Source organism: Saccostrea echinata, unplaced genomic scaffold (genome assembly GCF_033153115.1).
Source record: "Saccostrea echinata isolate AGI-Se365-2 ecotype Australia unplaced genomic scaffold, CSIRO_AGI_Sech_v1 ptg000001l, whole genome shotgun sequence".
NCBI classification, from domain to species: Eukaryota; Metazoa; Mollusca; class Bivalvia; order Ostreida; family Ostreidae; genus Saccostrea; species Saccostrea echinata.
In genome coordinates, this window is record NW_026889750.1 from 26,513,502 (window position 1) to 26,535,162 (window position 21,661).

General features: G+C 34.0%; 1 protein-coding gene across 1 annotated transcript in view; it reads left to right on the forward strand.

The window, feature by feature from the left end:
• The window catches only part of LOC133196319 (uncharacterized), a 134,558-nt gene that overhangs the window by 60,383 nt on the left and 52,514 nt on the right, over positions 1-21,661 (forward strand). The window contains exons 10-24 of the mRNA XM_061332231.1: positions 235-312; positions 469-582; positions 850-963; positions 1,110-1,223; positions 1,328-1,441; positions 1,572-1,685; positions 5,221-5,334; positions 6,692-6,836; positions 8,943-9,118; positions 9,209-9,353; positions 9,498-9,676; positions 10,809-10,946; positions 11,094-11,262; positions 14,937-15,115; positions 21,366-21,531. Coding sequence (XP_061188215.1) covers positions 235-312; positions 469-582; positions 850-963; positions 1,110-1,223; positions 1,328-1,441; positions 1,572-1,685; positions 5,221-5,334; positions 6,692-6,836; positions 8,943-9,118; positions 9,209-9,353; positions 9,498-9,676; positions 10,809-10,946; positions 11,094-11,262; positions 14,937-15,115; positions 21,366-21,531 — 2,059 coding nt within the window. The remainder of the gene's footprint in view (positions 1-234; positions 313-468; positions 583-849; positions 964-1,109; positions 1,224-1,327; positions 1,442-1,571; positions 1,686-5,220; positions 5,335-6,691; positions 6,837-8,942; positions 9,119-9,208; positions 9,354-9,497; positions 9,677-10,808; positions 10,947-11,093; positions 11,263-14,936; positions 15,116-21,365; positions 21,532-21,661) is intronic.

Here is a 21,661-nt window from a genome sequence, read left to right on the forward strand (position 1 = left end):
ATAATATAAGTATATTGATATGCTAAATGAAATACATTTATTTATTGGTTACATTATCTATAAAATGGTATTACATATAACGAGGATTAGCAGACATTTTGAACCCATATCTATTATTATTCATTCTACGATGGGAAGAGCAAAATTCTTTCTATCCTGTGTGTTCTCGACAGTAAATAAAGTTTATAAATTGTAAATTTTTAAAAGTATATTTTTCTCTTTTTTCAACTCCAGGAGTAGCCAATAGAGAACTCGGTTGCAGTGTAAAATCTCCGGCAATCGTGAGCACTACATTTTGGACATTCTCAATATGTAAGTATTTTCATTAATCATCTGAAAGAATATTTTAATTCGATTGCCACACAATGTTGTAATGTAATGACACAAAAAATTAACAAACTCTGAATTTAATCCTATGACAATTAAATATTAATAGCTTGTAAACACAATATTTATGATTTCTTGTAGATTACGTCCGTTGCAGTGACAATCCTTGTAGAAACAGTTACCTATGTACTGATCTGGTGGGAGATTACTCCTGTCAGTGTTACCCGGGATTCACGGATAAGAATTGTACCACAAGTAAGACAAAGATACAATGTTCCAAGTGAATTCTATTTACAATTGACATAACTGTTCTATATAGTCTCAAAAATTAGAACAAAGAACAATAATAACAATGAAATGCGATATATGTATTTTTTCTATTTAAAACATTTCATTTAAAAACCGCAAGTTTTTAAACTTCATCAGTTAGCTAATGAAAAGATGAAGCCCTATGTTTCTCCTGTTTTTGAAATATTTTAAATTAATTCGATGGAGCTTCTATGAATTACCTGCTTCTTTTAGATGTCAATGAATGTTCATCTAACCCCTGTCGGAATGGCGGTACCTGTGTAGACGGAGTCAATTCTTTCTCATGTCTTTGTGATTTTGATCACTATGGGCCTTTTTGTGGTGAACGTACGTATGCTACAGTCATTTTGCAATGCGCAGAATAAATTGTAAATATGGCATAACACTGCCTATGTTGGTGTAATAAATAAAATTCCTTTTGAACATTACTTTCAATACAAAATACAATTTCCGTTTATGTGTCTCAATCTTAGGTTACACAAGATGTCGAGACCATCCCTGTGAAAACAATGCCACGTGTTCTGACGTTACCAACGGTTACATGTGCCATTGCTCTAATGGTTATACAGGCGTGAATTGTTCCACTAGTAAGAGGAACTTACCCTTAACTCCCTACAAATCTACACTGTATTTAAAACTTCAGCACTTTTAATTTACAAAAGTTAATTTGTATATTATTTACATATTTTAGACATTGATGAATGCACCTCTAACCCTTGCCGAAATGGTGGCACTTGTGTTGACAGAATCAATTCTTTCTCCTGTCTTTGTGACATTGACCACTATGGACCGGTTTGCAGTGAACGTGCGTATATATACATGTATTTAATTAAATATTTGCAGTAAACAATCTAAATCTTGACGATTAAATCTGAAAATTTAAGAAATCCCTAATAAATCATAATACATTTTTGAGGAAGCTGAACATTTTTAAGGTTACATAAGATGCCGAGACCATCCTTGTGAAAACAACGCGACATGTTCTGATGAAATAAGTGGGTACAGGTGTCAGTGCCCAAGAGGATTCACAGACGTGAATTGTTCAACTGGTTTGTTCTACCTATCTAGTAGTCATTTTAAAATTTAAAATTAAGATCAGAGTAGGAATTATATATATATATATATATATATATATATATATATATATATATATATATATATATATATATATGTGTGTGTGTGTGTGTGTGGGTTTGGGTGTGTGGGTGTATGTATATGTACATGGGTGTGTCTGTGTGTTTTCTGCTATTTGATAATTGTGATAATTGATTTATTTTTTCAAATCCTAAAGGAAGGATTCTTGTCATATAACTAATTTATATCTTGAAGTATTTTTCCATCAATGATCTCTATATGGAGATGTTAGGATTTTATAATTTCATATTTTCTTTCCTTCTAGAAATTTTGACAAAGAAATGGTATATTGAAGTAAATTAAATTTATAAGGGACTTAAGTCTGTAATGTATTAAATTGAAAAGATTTTTCAAGCGGTCACACGATGCGATTTTTCATTCGATTATCATTTGACTAACTCAGGTAAGTCGAATGGAGTCGATTGGTGGGTCGGTCACACGATACGATTTTACATTCGATTTACAAACGATTTTGACGAGAAACGAACAGGTACGTGTTGTTGATGTTGACGTACACAGTATGCCACTGATCACTTCACCAGGCTAGATGAAGCACATAAATCGCACATAAAAATGCGCGCAAATAATTTATTATTTTCTAATTCTGCACAAAACGTCTTTAAGAAAGAACCTGAACTAGACGTTGGTTTACAAACAAAGGTGACGTAGGTATGCAACAAACTTTAACCTTGTCCAGTTCACGAAACAATATTAATGATTACAAAAAACATCGCCTTTTTATTAACAATTTACTAAAGGTGAAATAATTATTGGGAAGTTGATCATTCTGTTTAGAATGACTGGGTACATAGAAAATCAAGTTCATCAGACTCCCTACAAAAGTTGACCAAAATTGTAAAAAAGTGAATCTTTGGTGGGTACGTAAAGGATGTTATCTTTCTTAGAAAATAATTTTAAAAACGCTACTGATAGTATGCAAACCAATTATCGAAATGTTTTGGAAAAAAGATTGTTGATTATTGTGGGAAAAAATGATTGTGCAAGAGAGGCATCAGCTATACCCCCCCCCCCCCTAAATTTACGATCAAATTGTGTACTGTCTATATAATGTATTGTATTTGCATGTATTCTTATTACAAACGTTCGCAAAGAAATTCGTGATTTATTTAAATTCAAGTAAACGTGTTTAATTATAAAAAAAAAAATTGGAATTTTTATTGTCTAGAATTCAAAACTGTATGGACAATTATGAAGTGGTCGACTATATAAGGTTTTCTGCATCTTGGTATATTGATATGTTGCATAGATCTAAATTTACAGCGAAACAAGTGTACGAAGATCTCATTTTAATCGGATTTTAATTATTAACATGCGTGCTAATTTTATTTACCCCCTTTTTTTGAAAAATATGATAATTTGAAAGAAGATTTTTCTAATTTAACTCGGTTTTAAAAAAGTGGGGGAAAAAGTTTTTTGTTTTTGTGTTTGTTTTTATCATAAAGGAGAGTCTTTAAAGACATGAATCTCCGTGCTCGCAAACTATGGTGAACGTTTGGTATGATGTATTTTATATAATCATCAACGTGTTCTCAATAATTGCTGTTTTTGGTTATTTTTTTTATTTTGGAAAATTTTTATATAATTATTCATAACACACTTAAGTATAATGACTGTTTTTTTTAAAAAAAGACACCTATTCTGATTTTTTTAGCTCACCTAAGCCGAAGGCTCAAGTGAGCTTTTCTGATCAAAATTTGTCCGTTGTCTGTCGTTGTCGGTGTCGGCGTCGTTGTAAACTTTTCACAATTTCATCTTCTTCTCCAGAACTACTGGGCCAATTTCAACCAAACTTGTCACAAAATATTCTTGGGTGAATTTTAAGGGAATTCAAGTTTGTTCAAATGAAGGGCCACGCCCTCTTTCAAGGGTAGCTAATAAAGAATTAGTGAAAAATTAATAGCATCTTTTAAATTCTTCTTCTCAGGAACGAAAGAGCCAAGAAAGATGAAACTCACGTGGAAGCATCCTCAGGTAGTGTAGATTCAAATTTGTTCAAATCATGACTTCAGGGATAGGGCTGGGCCACAATGGAGGATCAAAGTTTTACATAGAAATATATAGGAAAAATCTTTAAAAATCTTCTTCTCAAGAACAGCAAAGCCATGATGAGTCATATTTATATGGAAGCATCCTCAGGCAATGTAGATTCAAATTTGTTCAAATCATGAATCCCCCCCCCCCCCGGGGGTAGGGCGGGGCCACAATGGAGTATCAAAGTTTTACATAGAAATATATAGGAAAAACCTTTAAAAATCTTCTTCGCATGAACAGCAAAGCCATGATGAGTCGTATTTATGTGGAAGCATCCTCAGATAGTGTAGATTCAAGTTTGTTCAAATCATGACCCCCCGGGGGTAGGGCGGGGCCACAATGGAGTATCAAAGTTTCACATAGAAATAGGAAAAATTTAAAAATCTTCTCAAGAACAGCAAAGCCCTGATTTATCATAATTATGAAGAAGCATACTCAGGTAGCGTAGATTCTATTTTGTTCAAATCATGATCCCCCGGGGGAAGGGTGGGGCCACAATGGAGGATCAAAGTCATAAATGGAAATATATAGGAAAATATGATGAAGAACTGCAAAGCCATCATTAGTCATTTTGATATGGAAGCATCCTCAGGTAGTGTAGATTCAAGTTTGTTAAAATGATGATCCCCGGGAATAGGGTCGGGCCACAATGCGGGATCAAAAATTTTACATAAGAACATATAGAAAAATTATTTCTTCTCAAGAACGAAAAAGCTATGTTTAGTCATATTGATATGGAAGCATTCTTAGGTAGTGTAGATTCAAGTTTGTTCAAATGATGACCCCTGGGATAGGGAGGAGCCACAATGGGGGATCAAATTTTTACAAAGGAATATATGGGAATTTTTTTTTAAATCTCAGATACAACAAAGCCATTTGTTATATTGAGTTATATTGACATGGAAGCATCATCAGGTAGTTTAAAATTCAAGCGCCCCCCCCCTCCCGGTAATCTTTTCAATACTGAACTGATTTGTGCTTTTGCCAAGCCAATGTGCTCAGGTGAGCGATGTGGCCTATGGGCCTCTTGTTTAATTTTTTGTCGCTGGGAATGTCATTGTGACGTCACGATTCTTATTAGAAATTCGATTGAAAATCGGCCGCCATCCGATTTCCAATCGACTATCAGATTTTGCTTTTCGACTTGAGTGGTCACACGGTACGATTTTAGTTGAAAGCAAATCGAATGAAAAAATCGGATGAAAAATCGCATCGTGTGACCGCACGGTCAATTTTTATCTGAAATGATAACAACACTTACTAATTTTATCTTCTTGAAAATATTATGAATTAAAAAATAATAATAAATATGAAAAGAATCCATCCTTAAGTAAAAATAAAAAAAATTTTCCCGACCTTTGGTTTCTTTAAATTTGCATAACGAAAGCTTACTTTCAGATATCGATGAATGTGAAACTGGTCCTTGTAAAAACAATGCATCCTGTTTAGACGGAATAGATTCGTACACATGTCATTGTTATCCGGGATTTTATGGGGAAAACTGCACGGAAAGTAAGCATATTGTACAGAAATCGACTCTTACAGTTCACATTTTATATGTACTTAAAACGGGTAACGCTCATCAAAGAAATACATGTAACAGAAGCATATTGATAATGGTGTTGAGTGTCACAATAAAGGTAATTTTTCTTCATTATTAGGGTAAGACTTCCACAAATATGATTTGAAAATAGGCAAGAACATCTACCGTTAAGAAGTAAATTTAACATATACTGTTAAATTGAAGATAACGAATCAATTAATATCATTAATACAATAAACAATACGAAAAGTAACACATCAGAACACAAACCTCTTGATATAGTTTGAAACATGAAATGTGGGATCAGTTGCCTCTGAGGAATAAACATCCCCTGTAACAGTTTACTGCTTAGTTTGCCATTAAGGTCTATGGCCAGTATCACATTCACATATGAAATAAATATGGAAAACTTTGAGGCATGTTTTGATTTCATGTTCCTTTGTTCATCGGGATATATATCGGAAAGACATCTAAATGAAAGAAACTATTGTTAATTGATAAAAAGTCGTCGATATCTTAATATATCCAATGGAAAGCCAGAACGGAGTTTTCTTTCTTCTTCTCATGAATGTAATCTTTAATAAATTCCTTTTCGTAAGAGTAACAAAAAGCAAGCCGGATAATGAAAACAAAATGCACATTCGAATTCCTACAGATTTTTGGGAGACCTTATCTTCAGAAGTTATACATAGACATTGTTAAGTAAATGATGAACTCCAGCATCTTTTTAATATCAGTGTATGTAGAATCAGAATTATTTTTAGCAAAATAATTTTGTAGATGACCAGTCACAAGATATGAAAATTTCGAGTTTATTTTTTATTGATTAAAACAGTTTTCTATGATGTTAAAAATCTTAGTCTTTAACTTGTATGAGGAATGGTTGTACAAAGTGTTGAAAAGCCATTCATCCTGATGACAAAATTTTATTCCAGATTTAAAAAAAAATGTGGAGCTTAGTAGCACAGAACATCCGATGTTTCTCTTCACAGAAGTGAATATTTCTCTTCACAGAAGTTAAGATTTTAATGAGAAGTAAAAATAGTGGCTTAGTAGAGCATTTACAAGACCCTGCACCTGTCTTAGTATCTTCAGATTTAAATGACTTTTAAAATCCAGTATTGTTGTGGTAAAAAAAAATCACTTCTGTAGCTAAAGTAACATTGCATATACATGTACTAGCATGTAAATTATACATATGAAATACATATTGAAATAACTTCCTTGTCTTGAGCTTCAAAAATTATACATGAAATGTATTCTTGAGAACATTTAAAGAAGAAATATTCCTGTATGGCTTCTTAGATCCTTTTTTTTCTTTCAAAGGGAATTTGGTGAGACTAAAGGATGGAAGTACTCCATATCAAGGGCGTGTCGAAATCTTCAATGATGGGGTCTGGGGAACCGTGTGTGACGATCACTGGGATGACAATGACGCCGCTGTTGTTTGTGGAATGCTGGGTTTCTCAAGGTTATACAACGTGTATATATATATATATATATATATATATATATATATATATATATATATATATATATATATATATATATATATATATATTTATACAGTTGAACATCGGTATCTCGAACACGGATATCTCGAATACCATGGATATGTCGAAGTGATTGTAAAGTTCAAAGCCCTTTTTCTTTAAGTAACCCTCGATATCTAGAACCCACGCTTATCTCGAAGTTTTTTCTCGGTCCCATCGAGTTTGAGATAAAGAGGTTTGACTGTTTATATAAATAAATATATATATATATATATATATATATATATATATATATATATATATATATATATATATATATATATATATATATATACTGAGAAAATGTTTGAAATTTTCTTTATTGATACTCTCAATGCAAGCGTTATACTTTTTCAACGTCGAGAGAGAAAGATTGATTGATTGTTTATTGTTTAACGCCGAGTCGGCAATATTTAAGCCATATTTCGGCGGAAAATTAAGTTTATTTGACCGGTATTTGAAAGGTTTTTGGTTTCTCTGGCGGTCCCCAGTGAGGCTACTCTTTTTCGAAATCCAGAGAAACCATCTTTTACTTGCCAAGGGGGTTATTATCCTTGACACGGGGCACCATTTAATGTCCCATCCGACGGACTTAAAATTTAACAAGAGCACCGCTAAGCGGAGCATCCCCTCGCGCCAGGAACTTCACTGGTAATGGCAATGTCTCCATACGAGAGAAAAATTCTCAAGAAGGACGTAAAACAAGATACAATTATCTAGGCTTAGTAATCAAGGGTACCCAGTATTACTATATAAAGTTTAAAATAAGGTTAAGACGTTAAAATGTATTGCAACACTAATTAAATTTTAACAAAAGTCAATGTGGATATCATCGGGGGGGGGGGGGGTCATAACAAGCATACGTGATCGGACAGTTTCCCTTATTCCTAGCAGAAACATATCACGTATGCTATAAATTTCATTAATTTACTTACCTGGGTAAACCTTACAGTAGCATGCAATATGCATCAAATCTGAAAATACGCACGGAAGTAATATTTTATTTTGTAGTGAAAAATGACAAGTTTGAGATGTCAATGAAACTTGTGAAACTTTATATTTATAGCTTTCAATTATGTGCGCCTCAAGATTAAATTCCACAAGCCCCTATTGTAAACACACACGTGTGGTGATTTGGTACTGAAAATGCGACGTTCATCAAATTATTTCATTTACTCAGTGACAGAGATGACACTTTTAATTCATACAAACTTTCTCAAGATGCGCAATAATATGACAATACGCGAATACCAAGTAGAACTTACCGAAGCGGCTCTATCGAAACGCCCCGAATTTTAACCTGTTAAATTTACCGGAAGTGAGCATTGTCAACTCGTACATAAAATTGCTGGGTTTGAAGGTAGTAAAAACGCGATATTTTAAGAACTATATTACCGATTAACTTGAAAATGAATAGGGTTCGTCCTTTTACAATGCCACTTAAGTATGTGAAGACTGAGAGATGATAGTGCAAAGATTCTCTTTAAATCTTGTCCACAAGGTGTAACGGACACACTAACACACTAACACACACACATACGCACAGTAGCGATGCTATATCCCCTCTGCAACTAGTTGCGCGAGGGGATAAAAATGTGTAAACTGTTAAAAAAATAAATTGCTCTATGTATTTCTCATCAAAATTTATAAAATTATTCACTTCTAAATTTTATTGTAAAAATCAGTTTCATGTAAATATTCCAAATTTGTATTAACATTTATATTTGTAAAAAAAAAAAAAATCATACATTTTTCTCACATTATCAAAAAGTCTACTTCGAATAGGCGAAGAATCAGAGAGAGAGATTATTATTATTCTTAACAAAAGCATTATTTATACCCCTTCAAAATTCTGAGAGAGAGAAAGAGAGAGAGAGAGAGAAAGAGTGAGAAACTAAAATTAAAATGCTTCAAAATTTCTCACGAATTATTTCAAAAGTAGTTAGATGTCATTGTTATAAAATTCTATGCATGAAAAACGCATTTATTGTGTGGATCTGTTCCTTCATAGCTAATTTTAACAATAAATAAATTATTTTTTGTAGAAATAATGCAAAAGGACTATGTTGTGAAGTTTATGGCAAAGGAGGGCCTCAGATTTGGCTAGATAACGTGGGATGTCTGGGAACTGAACAAGATATTTTCCATTGCCAACACATAGGATGGGGAAATCATAATTGTGACAATCATGAAGATGCAGCTGTTGTATGCTCACCCAACGGTGTGTTATTTTTCTTCTTTTCTGGTAATTCGGCATGTCAGTATTGTATTGTGATGTTTCTATAAATATTTTCGTTTATATTCCTATTAGATAAGCCTATAAGACTTGTTGGGGGACACACCCCATATGAAGGAAGACTTGAAATTTATTACAATGGAGAATGGGGAACAGTCTGCGATGACTACTGGGATGAGAAAGATACTGCAGTGGTTTGTCAATCATTGGGATTTTCATCGTGAGTTAATTCACATATTCTAGAAACAAATGACCTATAATCAATTGAAATCATAAGAGAGAGAGAGAGAGAGAGAGAGTGCTAAATGTAATTGTTATATTCCAATATGCTTACAATTTCTTATTTTCATATGTATGTCTTTAGAAAAAATGCAGTTAGTATGTGTTGTGCTCAGTTTGGAGAAGGAACGGGTCCCATACTTTTGGACGATGTGGATTGCTTGGGAATAGAGACAGATATTGGACAATGCAAACACAGAGGATGGACAGTCCATAATTGTCAACATTTAGAAGATGTGTCTATTCGTTGTTCACCTAATGAAGGTTTGAGTGGTTGCAATATCATTTTGTTAGGTTCATTTGATTGGACTTGTATATAAAATAGGGGTGTGTATCAAAAATTGAGTGAATCTAGATCTAAATGGATGTGTCTCTTCTGAGGATTGGCAGGGTGCAAGAGTACCTATTTGTAAGCATGGCCACTAGACACACTGTACATGAAATATGGAGATAACGAAAAGTAATTAAGCTCAAAAGCCCATGGAAACAATGCAAATCGGGAGTAGAACAAACGGGAACCTCTAAAATATCAGAAGTGAGATCAGGTGCCCTGGAGGAGTAAGCAACTCCCGCTGACCGGTCACAACCGCCGTGTGCTACTTGCCATGATCGGGCAAATGGAGAAATCCGTAAACAATTCAGTGTTTAAATAATGGCCTAACAATTAGTTTGAAAAACTTCAGTCTGCATTGGACTAAATGATAGATTGTATTTGTGACAGGGTCATTGTATAGACCATAGAACTTGCGAAATAATGACTTTAAACGAGATTGCTGATATCCTTGTTTCATCAACTTGTTTGTCAACAGCTTTCATACTTGTTCATACTTGATAGAAATTATTCTTTATATTTTTTAAGAAGATCTGCTGGTTAATTTGTTGATCACACAGCCTCCTTAAAACGTTCAAATTTTTTTTTGTGATTTTCTTAACAAAACAAGTATATTTTTGTAATATTGAAATAATTAAAAACACATTCTATATATATTACGAAATCACTTATTTTCGAGGCGGTTTAATTTTGTTTAAAGTCGTTTTCGTTGTATGAAGTGACTCACGAATTCCTCGACGAAATGTAACATTTCAAATAAATTACGACTCAGCACTGTCAATCATGAAACCAAATCCTCACGAACCAATATTTGTCAAACCACAAAGATTTGACTCAATCAAAATCAGAGATTTTACAACATTGAGCTCATTGATATTATGATACAGGTAAATTGGTCAGAGAAGAAAAAGGTATATTAAAAATATTTGTTTTCATAAACATTGTTAATAACATTCTATTATTTAAGTTTTTCACAACAGTTTCAAAAAATATTTTATTGAATGTTATCCACAAGTAATAATTTCCTAATAAGAAATATAAAATCACATATACGATATTTTATAGACTCATCAACTACTTTTTCTACGACACTGACAACAAAGCCGAGAGAATCAACTTCACCGTCAACAACTCCTGGATCAACAACCACAATGATGATAACGACAGAGGAAAGAGATACAACATCAATCACCGAAATCTCCAGTATGTAATTTTTGCAGACTACAACTATGTATTTTTGATAAAATTATTAGTATCTTTCATGGTCTGAATTTTCATTCATGTAATAGATGTGATTCTTGTTTATTTAAACATATTATACTTTTTTATTTTAAATAATTTGTTTTCCAGACAAAACAGTTCGACTTGTTGGAGGAGCCACACCCTATGAGGGTAGAGTTGAAATTTACTACAATGGAGAATGGGGAACAGTTTGTGATGACAGTTTGGAGAGAAATGGTCATGGTTTTTGGAATAGCTCTTTATCTAAAGTGATATGTCGATCTTTGGGATTTTCCTCGTAAGAATTTAATAACATATAATAAATTTTGGCCTTAATTCCACTTTTTAAAGAGAATTTTCCGATTGAATCAAATTTTTCAAATCAGAAATTTTTTTTATGATACATGTGTGTGTTCCTTTGCCTTATTTTTATATGACTGTATTTCCGAATTGGGGAAGCTAAGCTCCTCCCTCTCTTTGCACTATATGAACAAGTACATTATCCGCATTTGAGTGTTAAATTAATGATTTATTACAACTGTACATATTTTTATATTCAAAATTTGCTTCAAATTAGTGTTACTGTACATTTTGTATGATTATATAAAACAAAACAAGATGTTCTGCGAGTACTAAGGTCATAAAATGATACACCGGCTCCCATATATGAGTATTATAGCAAAGTCTATTTTTTGCTTTGGGAAACCCCAAATAACTCTCCAATCAAAACATAAAATTGAAGGGTACATCATGGCAATTTTTAATAAAAATTCTATGAATGTCTCGTAAAATTTTATTACGTAGTATAGGAGGAGTTGCAGACAAGAGATGAGAATCCCCGATATATTAGAAAGAATGGCAGTGTCCATGATTTGTTATGTTGAACCCAAATTATCTGTCCGATCGAAACAAAAAAAATAAAAGGTGCGCAATGGCACTATGTTATAAGATTTTTTGAGTCTCATTAAGTTTCCTTTAGTGGAATAAGAGGAGTTGCGGATAAGAGATTAAAACCCCAGTGTTATAGAAAGAGTAGCATGATCATGTTCTGTATGGGAAACCCAAATATCTGTTTAATCGAAACGTAATATAAAAGGTGCACATTGATAAAGATTCTGTGAAAAGCGCATTAAATTTTATTAGTGATATAGAGAAGTTGTGGATAAAAGATGGGTACCCCATATAATAAAAAGAATGACAGTGTCCATGGTTTGCTACGGGAAACCCCAAACCCCTAATAATTGTCCGATCGAAAAGCAAAATAGAAGATGCATAATTTCACATATATGTAATAAAGACTTTTTGAAAATCTCATTAAATTTTATTAAGTGGAACAGGAGGAGTTACGAATAACAGATGGATACGCCCAATGTTATATAAAGAGCGGTAGTCTACACGTGTTGCTGTGGGAAACCCAAAATTTTTATGGGAATAAAAGCATAAAATAGGAAGTGCACAACAACACTACGTATTAAAGATTCTGTGTGAAATTCATTTAATTTTATTCAGTGGTGTAGAAGGAGGTTGGAACCCAAAGTGTTACAGACAAACGGAAGGACATAAAGAAGGACGAACAGATGGACACCCTCATCACTGATATAATTATACATTTATTTCCTATGTAGCTTGTAACATTAGATTTGATTGGCTTAAACCGGGTTTAAATTTGGTTTAAATTTCCGTATACCCGTCTTCAGCCGAGCGTAAAGAAAATGACATCACGGTGCATTGTTGCACGTAGTAAATCATATTGATAGTTTGAAACACCATGGTTTGGACTTGGGCTTAAAAAGAATTTTTTGGTCAGGCCATCATTAAATATATCTTAGTTTCCCCTAACCCGACCCTAAAATCTCAAGATGGGTAGGTAGGTAGACAAATAATTTTTTTTTGACAGCAGCTTTGAAAATACATTCTTAAAATTTAATGGAATGATGTCTTTATAAATAAGTTAAAAACAAAAGAAAGTGATTTGTAAACAGCTAGAATACCATACAAATGCAGTTTAAACTCAACATTAAGGTAAATTAATTCACAACTATTATTCAATCGAACCATCTCATACCAGAGTAAATTTGTTAAAAATCGAATACATCTGTTTAAAAGATTCTCGGGTACGCAAAGACTGGACACCAGAGTATTTTTTTTATACCTACTATCAGCTTCCATTGCTTTGTACTTTTTCAAGGGCTTCGAATTGTGAGTTGCTTCTAGAGCATTTCGATTTGGAGTCTCGAAATAAAGAGCTATTTCTAAGTTGCAGGTTCAAATCCCAGTGCGGGACGTTGAGACCAGTTCTTCGAATGGCACAGTAAAAACTTAGGTCCAGTTACGCATTAGATACTGGCACGGGAAAAACAATCCTCACTGCTTATGGCCTTAAGTGCCGCGTACACGTCTAGATTTGGAGTCCTTCACCAACAATTATCAAAGAGATTCAAATCAAAGAAACAACCAATCTTCCAAGGCCTTATTAAAGAAAAATACTAGTACACGGACGTCTCAGGAAGCTTGTATCATAATTTCAAATCTATTTCGAAAAAGCATGTTAACAATATTTAATTGAGGCAAACAATATCTAAAAATGATAACATGTCATACACAATGTCAAAGTTACGAAGTTTAACCATAATTAAAAGGCAGGAATACAGGACATTTGAATTCTATTTAATATTAGGATGAAATAGCAGATTTATGTACAACTCCTATGGTCCCATATAGTAAACATTGGAATATTGATGAACTGTGTATAAGATCAAAACGCAAATTAAATAAAATGCAATGAAACTGATTGGTGTTTTCACAAGGTGGGCCCCTTGTCTGCTCATGAGCGGTATCATGAGGAGGGCCTACGGGCCTAAGCATGCTCTCTACGTACCTTAATTTTAAGACAGGCTAGTAAATACAACCCAAACACTTTCAATTAGTCATTGTATATTATATTTTATAAACAAAGGGTTTCAAGAGTGCAGGATTCTAATATGCTAAAGGCATAAGGTTGATGCGTTGCCTTTTCTTTTAAAACACGAACTAACCCTCCGTGACCATATGTTGTAGGCGCTATTTTGTTTCAAATAAATGCTTGAAAATCACAGAAAAAAATCATTCGATCTGATTAAAAACAGATTTGATGGAATTTTATTTTATAGAAGTTGATAAACATAAAAAAGTATTTGAATAATCTTAGGAAAAAAAACTTTCCAGTCGCCCGTTTTAATATGGGTCGGTCGCGTTAGAGGAAACAAAGGTATTTTTTATTTTGGCCTCACATAGGAAAATTTCGTTTTCCAGGTACAATAAAGGATGTACGGGGAATTGATTGAACCTGGATCTCTAATAGTACCTCCCACTTTTCAAGCAGAGGATATAATAAACGGAAAACTCAAAACGTACAAAAGTTAATGAAAAAAACGTATGATAACGGCAAAACCTGAAAGATTACCTACACGATAACACAAGATGCACACGTAATGAAACCCAGTATAGTTTACATGAATATATATAAGGTTGCTGTAAACGTACGTTGTCATAAAGCACGCTATTCATTTTGTATGTAATGGTTTTGTGCAGCGGATATCGGCCTGGGTAGTTCAGTAGGAAGAGCACCTGACTAGTGATTCAGGGGCCCCGGGTTCGATTTCCGGTCCAGCCCAACATTTTTCTCCTTTCCTGTTACATAATTTGGTGCCGTTGACCACCCCTAGACTTGCATTTGAAAGTCCTGTCCGGGGCAAAAAGAACTTGGGTTGTGTCTTCGAGGGCGAGGACAATTTAAGGAGGGGGGAATGTAATGGTTGTGGGCCGTGGATATCGGCCTGGGTAGCTCAGTAGGTAGAGCACCTGACTAGTGATTCAGGGGTCCCGGGCTTGATATCCGGTCCACCAGTACATTTTCTCCTTCCCCATTACATGTTATTGCTTGAAACGGTGCAATGTGTACATAAAATGTTATAGCCTTGTTAAATTCTTCAGGCAAACAACAGTGAGTTTTTGCTGTGCACGCTGTGGAGAAGGTACAGGTCCTATATGGTTGGATGATGTCCGCTGCAATGGAGACGAATCATCTATTGAGAAATGTCTGCATATTGGTTGGGGCAGTCATAACTGTAGACATGTCGAAGATATATCTGTTAACTGTTTTCCAGGGGAGGGTATGATATTAAAAAAAATAAAGTCACCTTTACTATTACATTCAATTCATAGTACATCATATCAATGAAGTCTGTTGATCATTTGGTTGGACGTGTGCACTTACAATTATTTATCTTACGCGCTATATATATATATATATATCTATGTCTATCTATCTATCTATCTATCTATCTATCTAAATATCTATCTATCTATCTATATATATGTACGAGTGGTGATCAGAAAGTTCGCGAACTAATTGAATTACTTCCTTAAAAGAAATAAAATGAGGTTTTAGTGTTCATTATTTTTTTTAAAGTAGTCCTCTCTGATTTTAATGCTCATCTGCCATTGTTCTGCCCATGAGCGAATCACGTGATCCAGGCGGTCACGTGACATGCTCCGTAGCGGTCTGTTCACAGAAGCTAAAATATTTTTTCTAAGTCTTATATTTCTTACCATGCAAGATATTTTTTATAAGAAGAACAGTCCATCTGTCAGAAATGGCCAAATCTCGGCAATAGGATGGGAGGATAAGGATATCCCTTTCCAGAATTAGCATGGTGACAATAACAACCCGAGTCCTCTCTCTCGGGAGCGTCGTTTATCCAATGTGGATAAAGTATGGGTGCATTCTTTTTATCGTATCTGATATGTTTAAGGTCTAAAATAAACGATATTTTAGGGATTTAATAATTATATTATAATAACTATATATTATTGTTAAAATATTCAACAATTTTTGTAACTGTAACATGGCGATCTTTTATAACAAATTGCTCAACTAGGACACATCTTTTCCTCGCCTTGCTTTCGCTGGGCAACAGAACAAACATCATTTTAACCATCTCCCCGTCTTCACTAAAACAACCAATCCAATTACTGATTGAACTTCTGAATTGAGTCTTTTGTCTTCATAAACCTTACACAAGTTATCAAATTCTACTGTAAAGGAATTTCCAGGATATACGTTAAACCTTTACAGCCGTTCGTTGCTCGAGTAATACTAAGTCAACCATTTTTTGTCACAAGTCACCTACATGTTGACGTCATTTTCACATTGTGACTTCACAAACACGGAGCAAAACATTATATAACATTTGCTCTTTATAGAACATGTACCAAATTTCATTCTGATCTGAATTGTGGTTTTGTAGATATAGAGATAGTTCGCGAACTTTTTGATCATCCCTCGTGTTTATATATATATATATATATATATATATATATATATATATATATATATATATATATATATATATATATATATACACACACACACACCCTCACACACACACACACACACACACACACACACACACACACACACAAACATATATATATATATATATATATATATATATATATATATATATATATTTCCTTTTAAAAGTTCTACATAATTTTCTCCATTTTTCATTTCGTTATTTCATATTCTTTACGAAGATCTAAGTTAAGATATTCTATTCCCTTTATGACCTACCTATATGCATTTTGGTTTATGTCTTTCATAATAACATTTTAGGAGAAATCACAGAAAGTCTGTTTTTTTTAAATATTCATTTCTAATTTTATTTTGTTATGTTTTAGAAACGCCATCAATATGCACACAATTACCAACGATACCGATCACAACAGAAACGTCTACGCCAATGTCAAGTAATGCACCCTTATTTAATCATTATTATCATATTTAGTTTGAATAATTTTGGACCTGCTCTGAGGGTTTCATATACTGATCAGTCTGTCTTCTCTGTCTGTCTGTCCCTCTGTCCGTCCAATATCACTTGTCCGAAATCTTTCTTTCCCTTAGCCAAATATGACTCAAATTTCAACAAAAAGGTGGCCGTGGGTACACCCTACTAATGTTATTGTGATTTAAATTCAAGGCACGTGGTGTAGGTTGACCCATTCAAAAGGGTAGAACCGGTTTTATAAATAAAATTGGCAGTAAACAGGACATTGCTATGATCTGTTTTTTTTTCAAAACTTTCTGAAAGATTTTCAAGATTTTTAACAGAAATGGATGGGATTTAAAAAATCACAATCTACTTAATTAATCTTCTCTTTTGTGATAATTTACGGCGAAAATTGGAGCTTAGTAGTGTTAATTTTTCCAAAACCGCCCGGTACGCTGGAGGAAAAAAATGTATATGACAAACCTTTGTATACCTTATATGCCTTTTGTTATTAATACACACAGAGGATCTCACCACCAACAATTGACCAATCATTAAATGAATAGCAACGTTTACCTTGACACCTATATGTTTACATTTTACTTCGAACACGTGGTTCAACTCAATCTACGATCGATATTGAATGGATTGCAAAACAAAAATTAAAACAAACTGTTTATATGAAAAAATACAAAGAGTAGAAACTTTGAAAGATGCCATGGGCGTTTGTAATTTGTTGTTACGTTGTTAACTAGAAAATGCATATAAAAAATGTAGTCCGTACCACGTAATGTACACTAGCGCTTCAAGGTTAAGGAAAACGAGCAGAACTCCTTACAGTTAAATGGACAACATTTTTTTTTTCATACATGCATTACAACACCCGTGATCATCTGTGCTTTGTGGTCAGGGAACCCACCTGACAATTATATTCACCGATAGTACAACAAAGGATCGCCTTACAGTATGACTTTGATAAACCTAGAATTCCACATTTATTTAACATGTTACTAATGAATTGTTTGTAATTGTGAGCATGGAAATAATAGAATAAAATGGACAACATGAAAATGCATGCAAATGCATGGAAAAAAGTTCTATGTGCCTTTCCGATCGCCTTGTTTTTATTTTTCAAGCGTAAAATTCTTGTAGTTTCCGTAGTAACGGACAATGCAATTCAACTCATTCAGATTAAGCTATATTGGTGTCCCATTTGCTAATCTAACGCCAAAAAATATTGTCCTAGTTTCCATGCAAGCATGTTTTTCCAAAAAGAAATTATAATACATAAGTGCAGAAAATAATGTCTTGAGGAATACTTATTGACGTTTCAATAAATTCAAGAGAGATTGAAGTACATTTCTACAGATATTATTCAGTGGTGAAAAATGAAACGCAAGATAACTTTTCTGTTTACCATGTTTCCACGTGCTAATCACTTCCTAGCCAAATTTCCGTGAATAATTTACCTTATCTCGTTGTAGTCTCGCTAGATCTCGCCAGAGCTACTGTGAGAGCTACTGGGCACTCCTCGGAATTTTTTAATTTGCAGAACACCGAAAAATAAAATGTTCCGTAAACATTAGTAGAGGTGGGGTAGATGGTGTGTAATTTTTGAAACCAATTTTCTAGATCGACGGCCAAGGTAAAAAAAAAAACATCTCTGTGTAAAGTCCATCTCCGGAGCATACTTTTCCCCTCACCCAAGTCTGGCCCAGCCTTAAGCCTTAGACCATGATATTTAACCAGTTTTCTAGGACATAGGTCCTGTTAAAAATATCTCTGAATAAAATCCCTTTACGGAGTATATTTTCTCTCTTCTTGTCTTAAACTTGCTCACGTTTCACCCATAGAGTGTCTATGGTTATGGGAATGCTTGACCTTGACGCTTTTCTAAGTTTATAGGTCAGGGCCAAGATTGTAGCAGATCTATGTTTTAAATCCTTGTATTATATCTCCTTTTGGCCAAAGTTCAAGATCAGAGGTCAAGGTCACAGCAAATCTCTATGTGAAATTCTTGTTGTGAACATATTTTCACTTACCTTTGTTCAAGCTGGATCTTACTTCAAGCAAAGAGTGTTTGTTACTAAAGTCTTCAATTACCTTGATCTCTGTTTCTGTGTCAAAGGTCAAAAGGCCAGAATTCCAGATCTCTATGTAATATGACCTAAATCCTTGTTACATGTAGGAGTATATATGTTTTTCCCTTTACCTAGATATTGTCTTTGGATAAAGGGTTTGCAGTATTTTAACGAGGTAAGAGGTAAAAACTTTTGTTTCAACCCCTACTCTTTGTTAGGCGGTATTTCAGTAGTCCGCTTAACCCACCTCTCACCCATACTGTGTCTTTGAGAAAAAAATTGTCACAGAAAATTTTTCCTTTTGTCTTATTTAGAGGACAAAAAGGAAAACATGCGAAGGGCAACTTTTTATGCCCCTGGGTCGAAAGATCCAGGGGTATATTGTATTTGTCCTATCTGTCTGTTTGTGTGTTTGTCTGTCTGTTGTCAACTTTAACCTTGCCCATAAATTTTGATTGGTTGGAGCTATGGCTTTCATATTTCACATGTGTATTCCTTGTGACAAGACCTTTCTTTTGGTACCATCATATTTGACCTTGACCTTGGAGTTTGATCCACTTTAGCAAAATTTTATGAGACTTTAACCTTGGCCATAACTTCTGAACAGTTTGTGTTTGGGATTTCAAACTTCACATGTGTATTTTTTGTGACAAGGCCTTCCTTTGACTTTTTGACCTTGACCTTGGAGTTTGACCTACTTTTGGAAAAAATTTAACCCTGGACATAACTTTTGAACGGTTGGTACTTGGGGTTTCAAACTTCACATGTTTATTCCCTGTGACAAGACCTTCCTCTGGATATAAACCTCTTTGACCCTTTGACCTTAACCTAGGAGTTTGACCTACTTTTGAAAAAATTTTAACCTTGGCTATAACTTCTGAACGGTTGGAGCTAGGGATATCATTTTTCACATATGTAATCCTTGTGACAAGATCTTCCTCTGGATACCAACCACTTTGACCTTTTGACCTTGACCTAGGAGTTTGAACTACTTTCGTAAAACTTTAACCTTATCCATAACTTTTGAATTGTTGATGCTAGGGCTTTCATACTTTACATATGTAATCCTTGTGACAAGACCTTCCTTTGGATACCAATCACTTTGACCTTTTGACTTTGACCTAGGAGTTGTTCCTACTTTTGAAAAACTTTAACCTTGGCCATAACTTTTGAATGGTTGATGCTAGGGTTTTCATAGTTTACATATGTAATCCTTGTGACAAGATCTTCCTTTGGATACCAACCACTTTGACCCTTTGACCTTGACATAGGAGTTTGACCTACTTTTGAAAAATTTTAACCTTGACCATAACTTTTGAAAAGTTTGTACTAGGGCTTTCATACTTCATATATGTATTCCATGTGACAAGACCTTCCTTAGGATACCAACCACTTTGATCCTTTGACCTTGACATAGAAGTTTGACATACTTTCGAAAAACTTTAACCTTGGCCATAACTTTTTAATGGTTGGTGCTAGGGCTTTCATACTTCACATATGTAATCCTTGTGACAAGACCTTCCTTTGGATACCAACAACCTTGACCTTGGCCTTACTTTTAAAAAAACTTTTACCTTCGCCATAGCTTTTGAACATTTGCAGCTAGGGCTTTCAAATTTCACAGGTATATTCCTCGAGACAAGACCTTTCTTTGGGTATCAACATTTTTATCTTTTGGCCTGGATTTTGACTTGCATTTGTGAAACTTAACCTTCGCCATAAGCTGCCATACGGGGGTATCAGTGTTTCACAAACACATCTTGTTTTCCTTAACACTGACACAAAACTTTATCTGAACACAAAATGATCTTCTCCATATACAGTCTTTTACAAGTCCCTTTTATCCAAATGTCTTTGACTTTACTAAAGGCAGTCTTTAAGATAGTTGCCATTTCAGTATGACATGTGTTTATTTGCTTTTTGTACACAAACGAAATAACGGAATATTTTGCACCAGTGTTATGCACTGGCGCATCCGTGCGAACAATATAAGACCATTCAGTACTTGTGTGTTCTAAAGATTGATTTTTTAAAAAAAAAATAAAAATGCTTTTGCTTTAAACCTGCTATGAACTATATAATGTCATCAAAATTTATTGGTAGAAAATCTCAAAATTTCTTCTCAAAAACATTTGGGACATGAAAAGTCATTGATATGCAACCATCTCCAGGAATTGACCTCAGGGGGTAGGGTGGGGGCCACAATATATTTTTCTTATTATTTTGAAACTAAAAGGAAGCAATCTTTAAATAATCTCTTCTCAACAGGACCATAATTAGACATATTTATATGCAAACATACTCAGATAATGCAGACAATCATTTTTCCCCAGGGAAAGGGGTTGGGCAACAATAGTTCATCGATTTTTTAAAATTATAAATGGGGTAGGGAATCTTTAAAAAAAATCTTTCCACATCATTTCAATGCAATCATCCCTTGATAGTACAGATTCAGATTTATTATTTTCTATAGGAGTTTTCTATTCTCTACTTTCAAATCTGCTTTCTAGACACAAGAGTTCGACTCGTTGGAGGAAACACTCCCTATGAGGGCAGAGTGGAGGTTTATCACAATGGAGTATGGGGGACAGTTTGTGATGATTATTTTCAATTCAATGCCGATGGTTCAAACAACAGTTTCTCCGAAGTTATATGCCGATATTTAGGCTTTCCGTGGTATGTTGTTAAAGAATATGTTTATAAATGTAAATCGGATCGGTTGTTTTTAATGTTCATGTCTGGCATCAATATTTCAATTAATTTTACATTCTATAAAGTAGAATTAAATAAAAATTGAAGTTTGAAA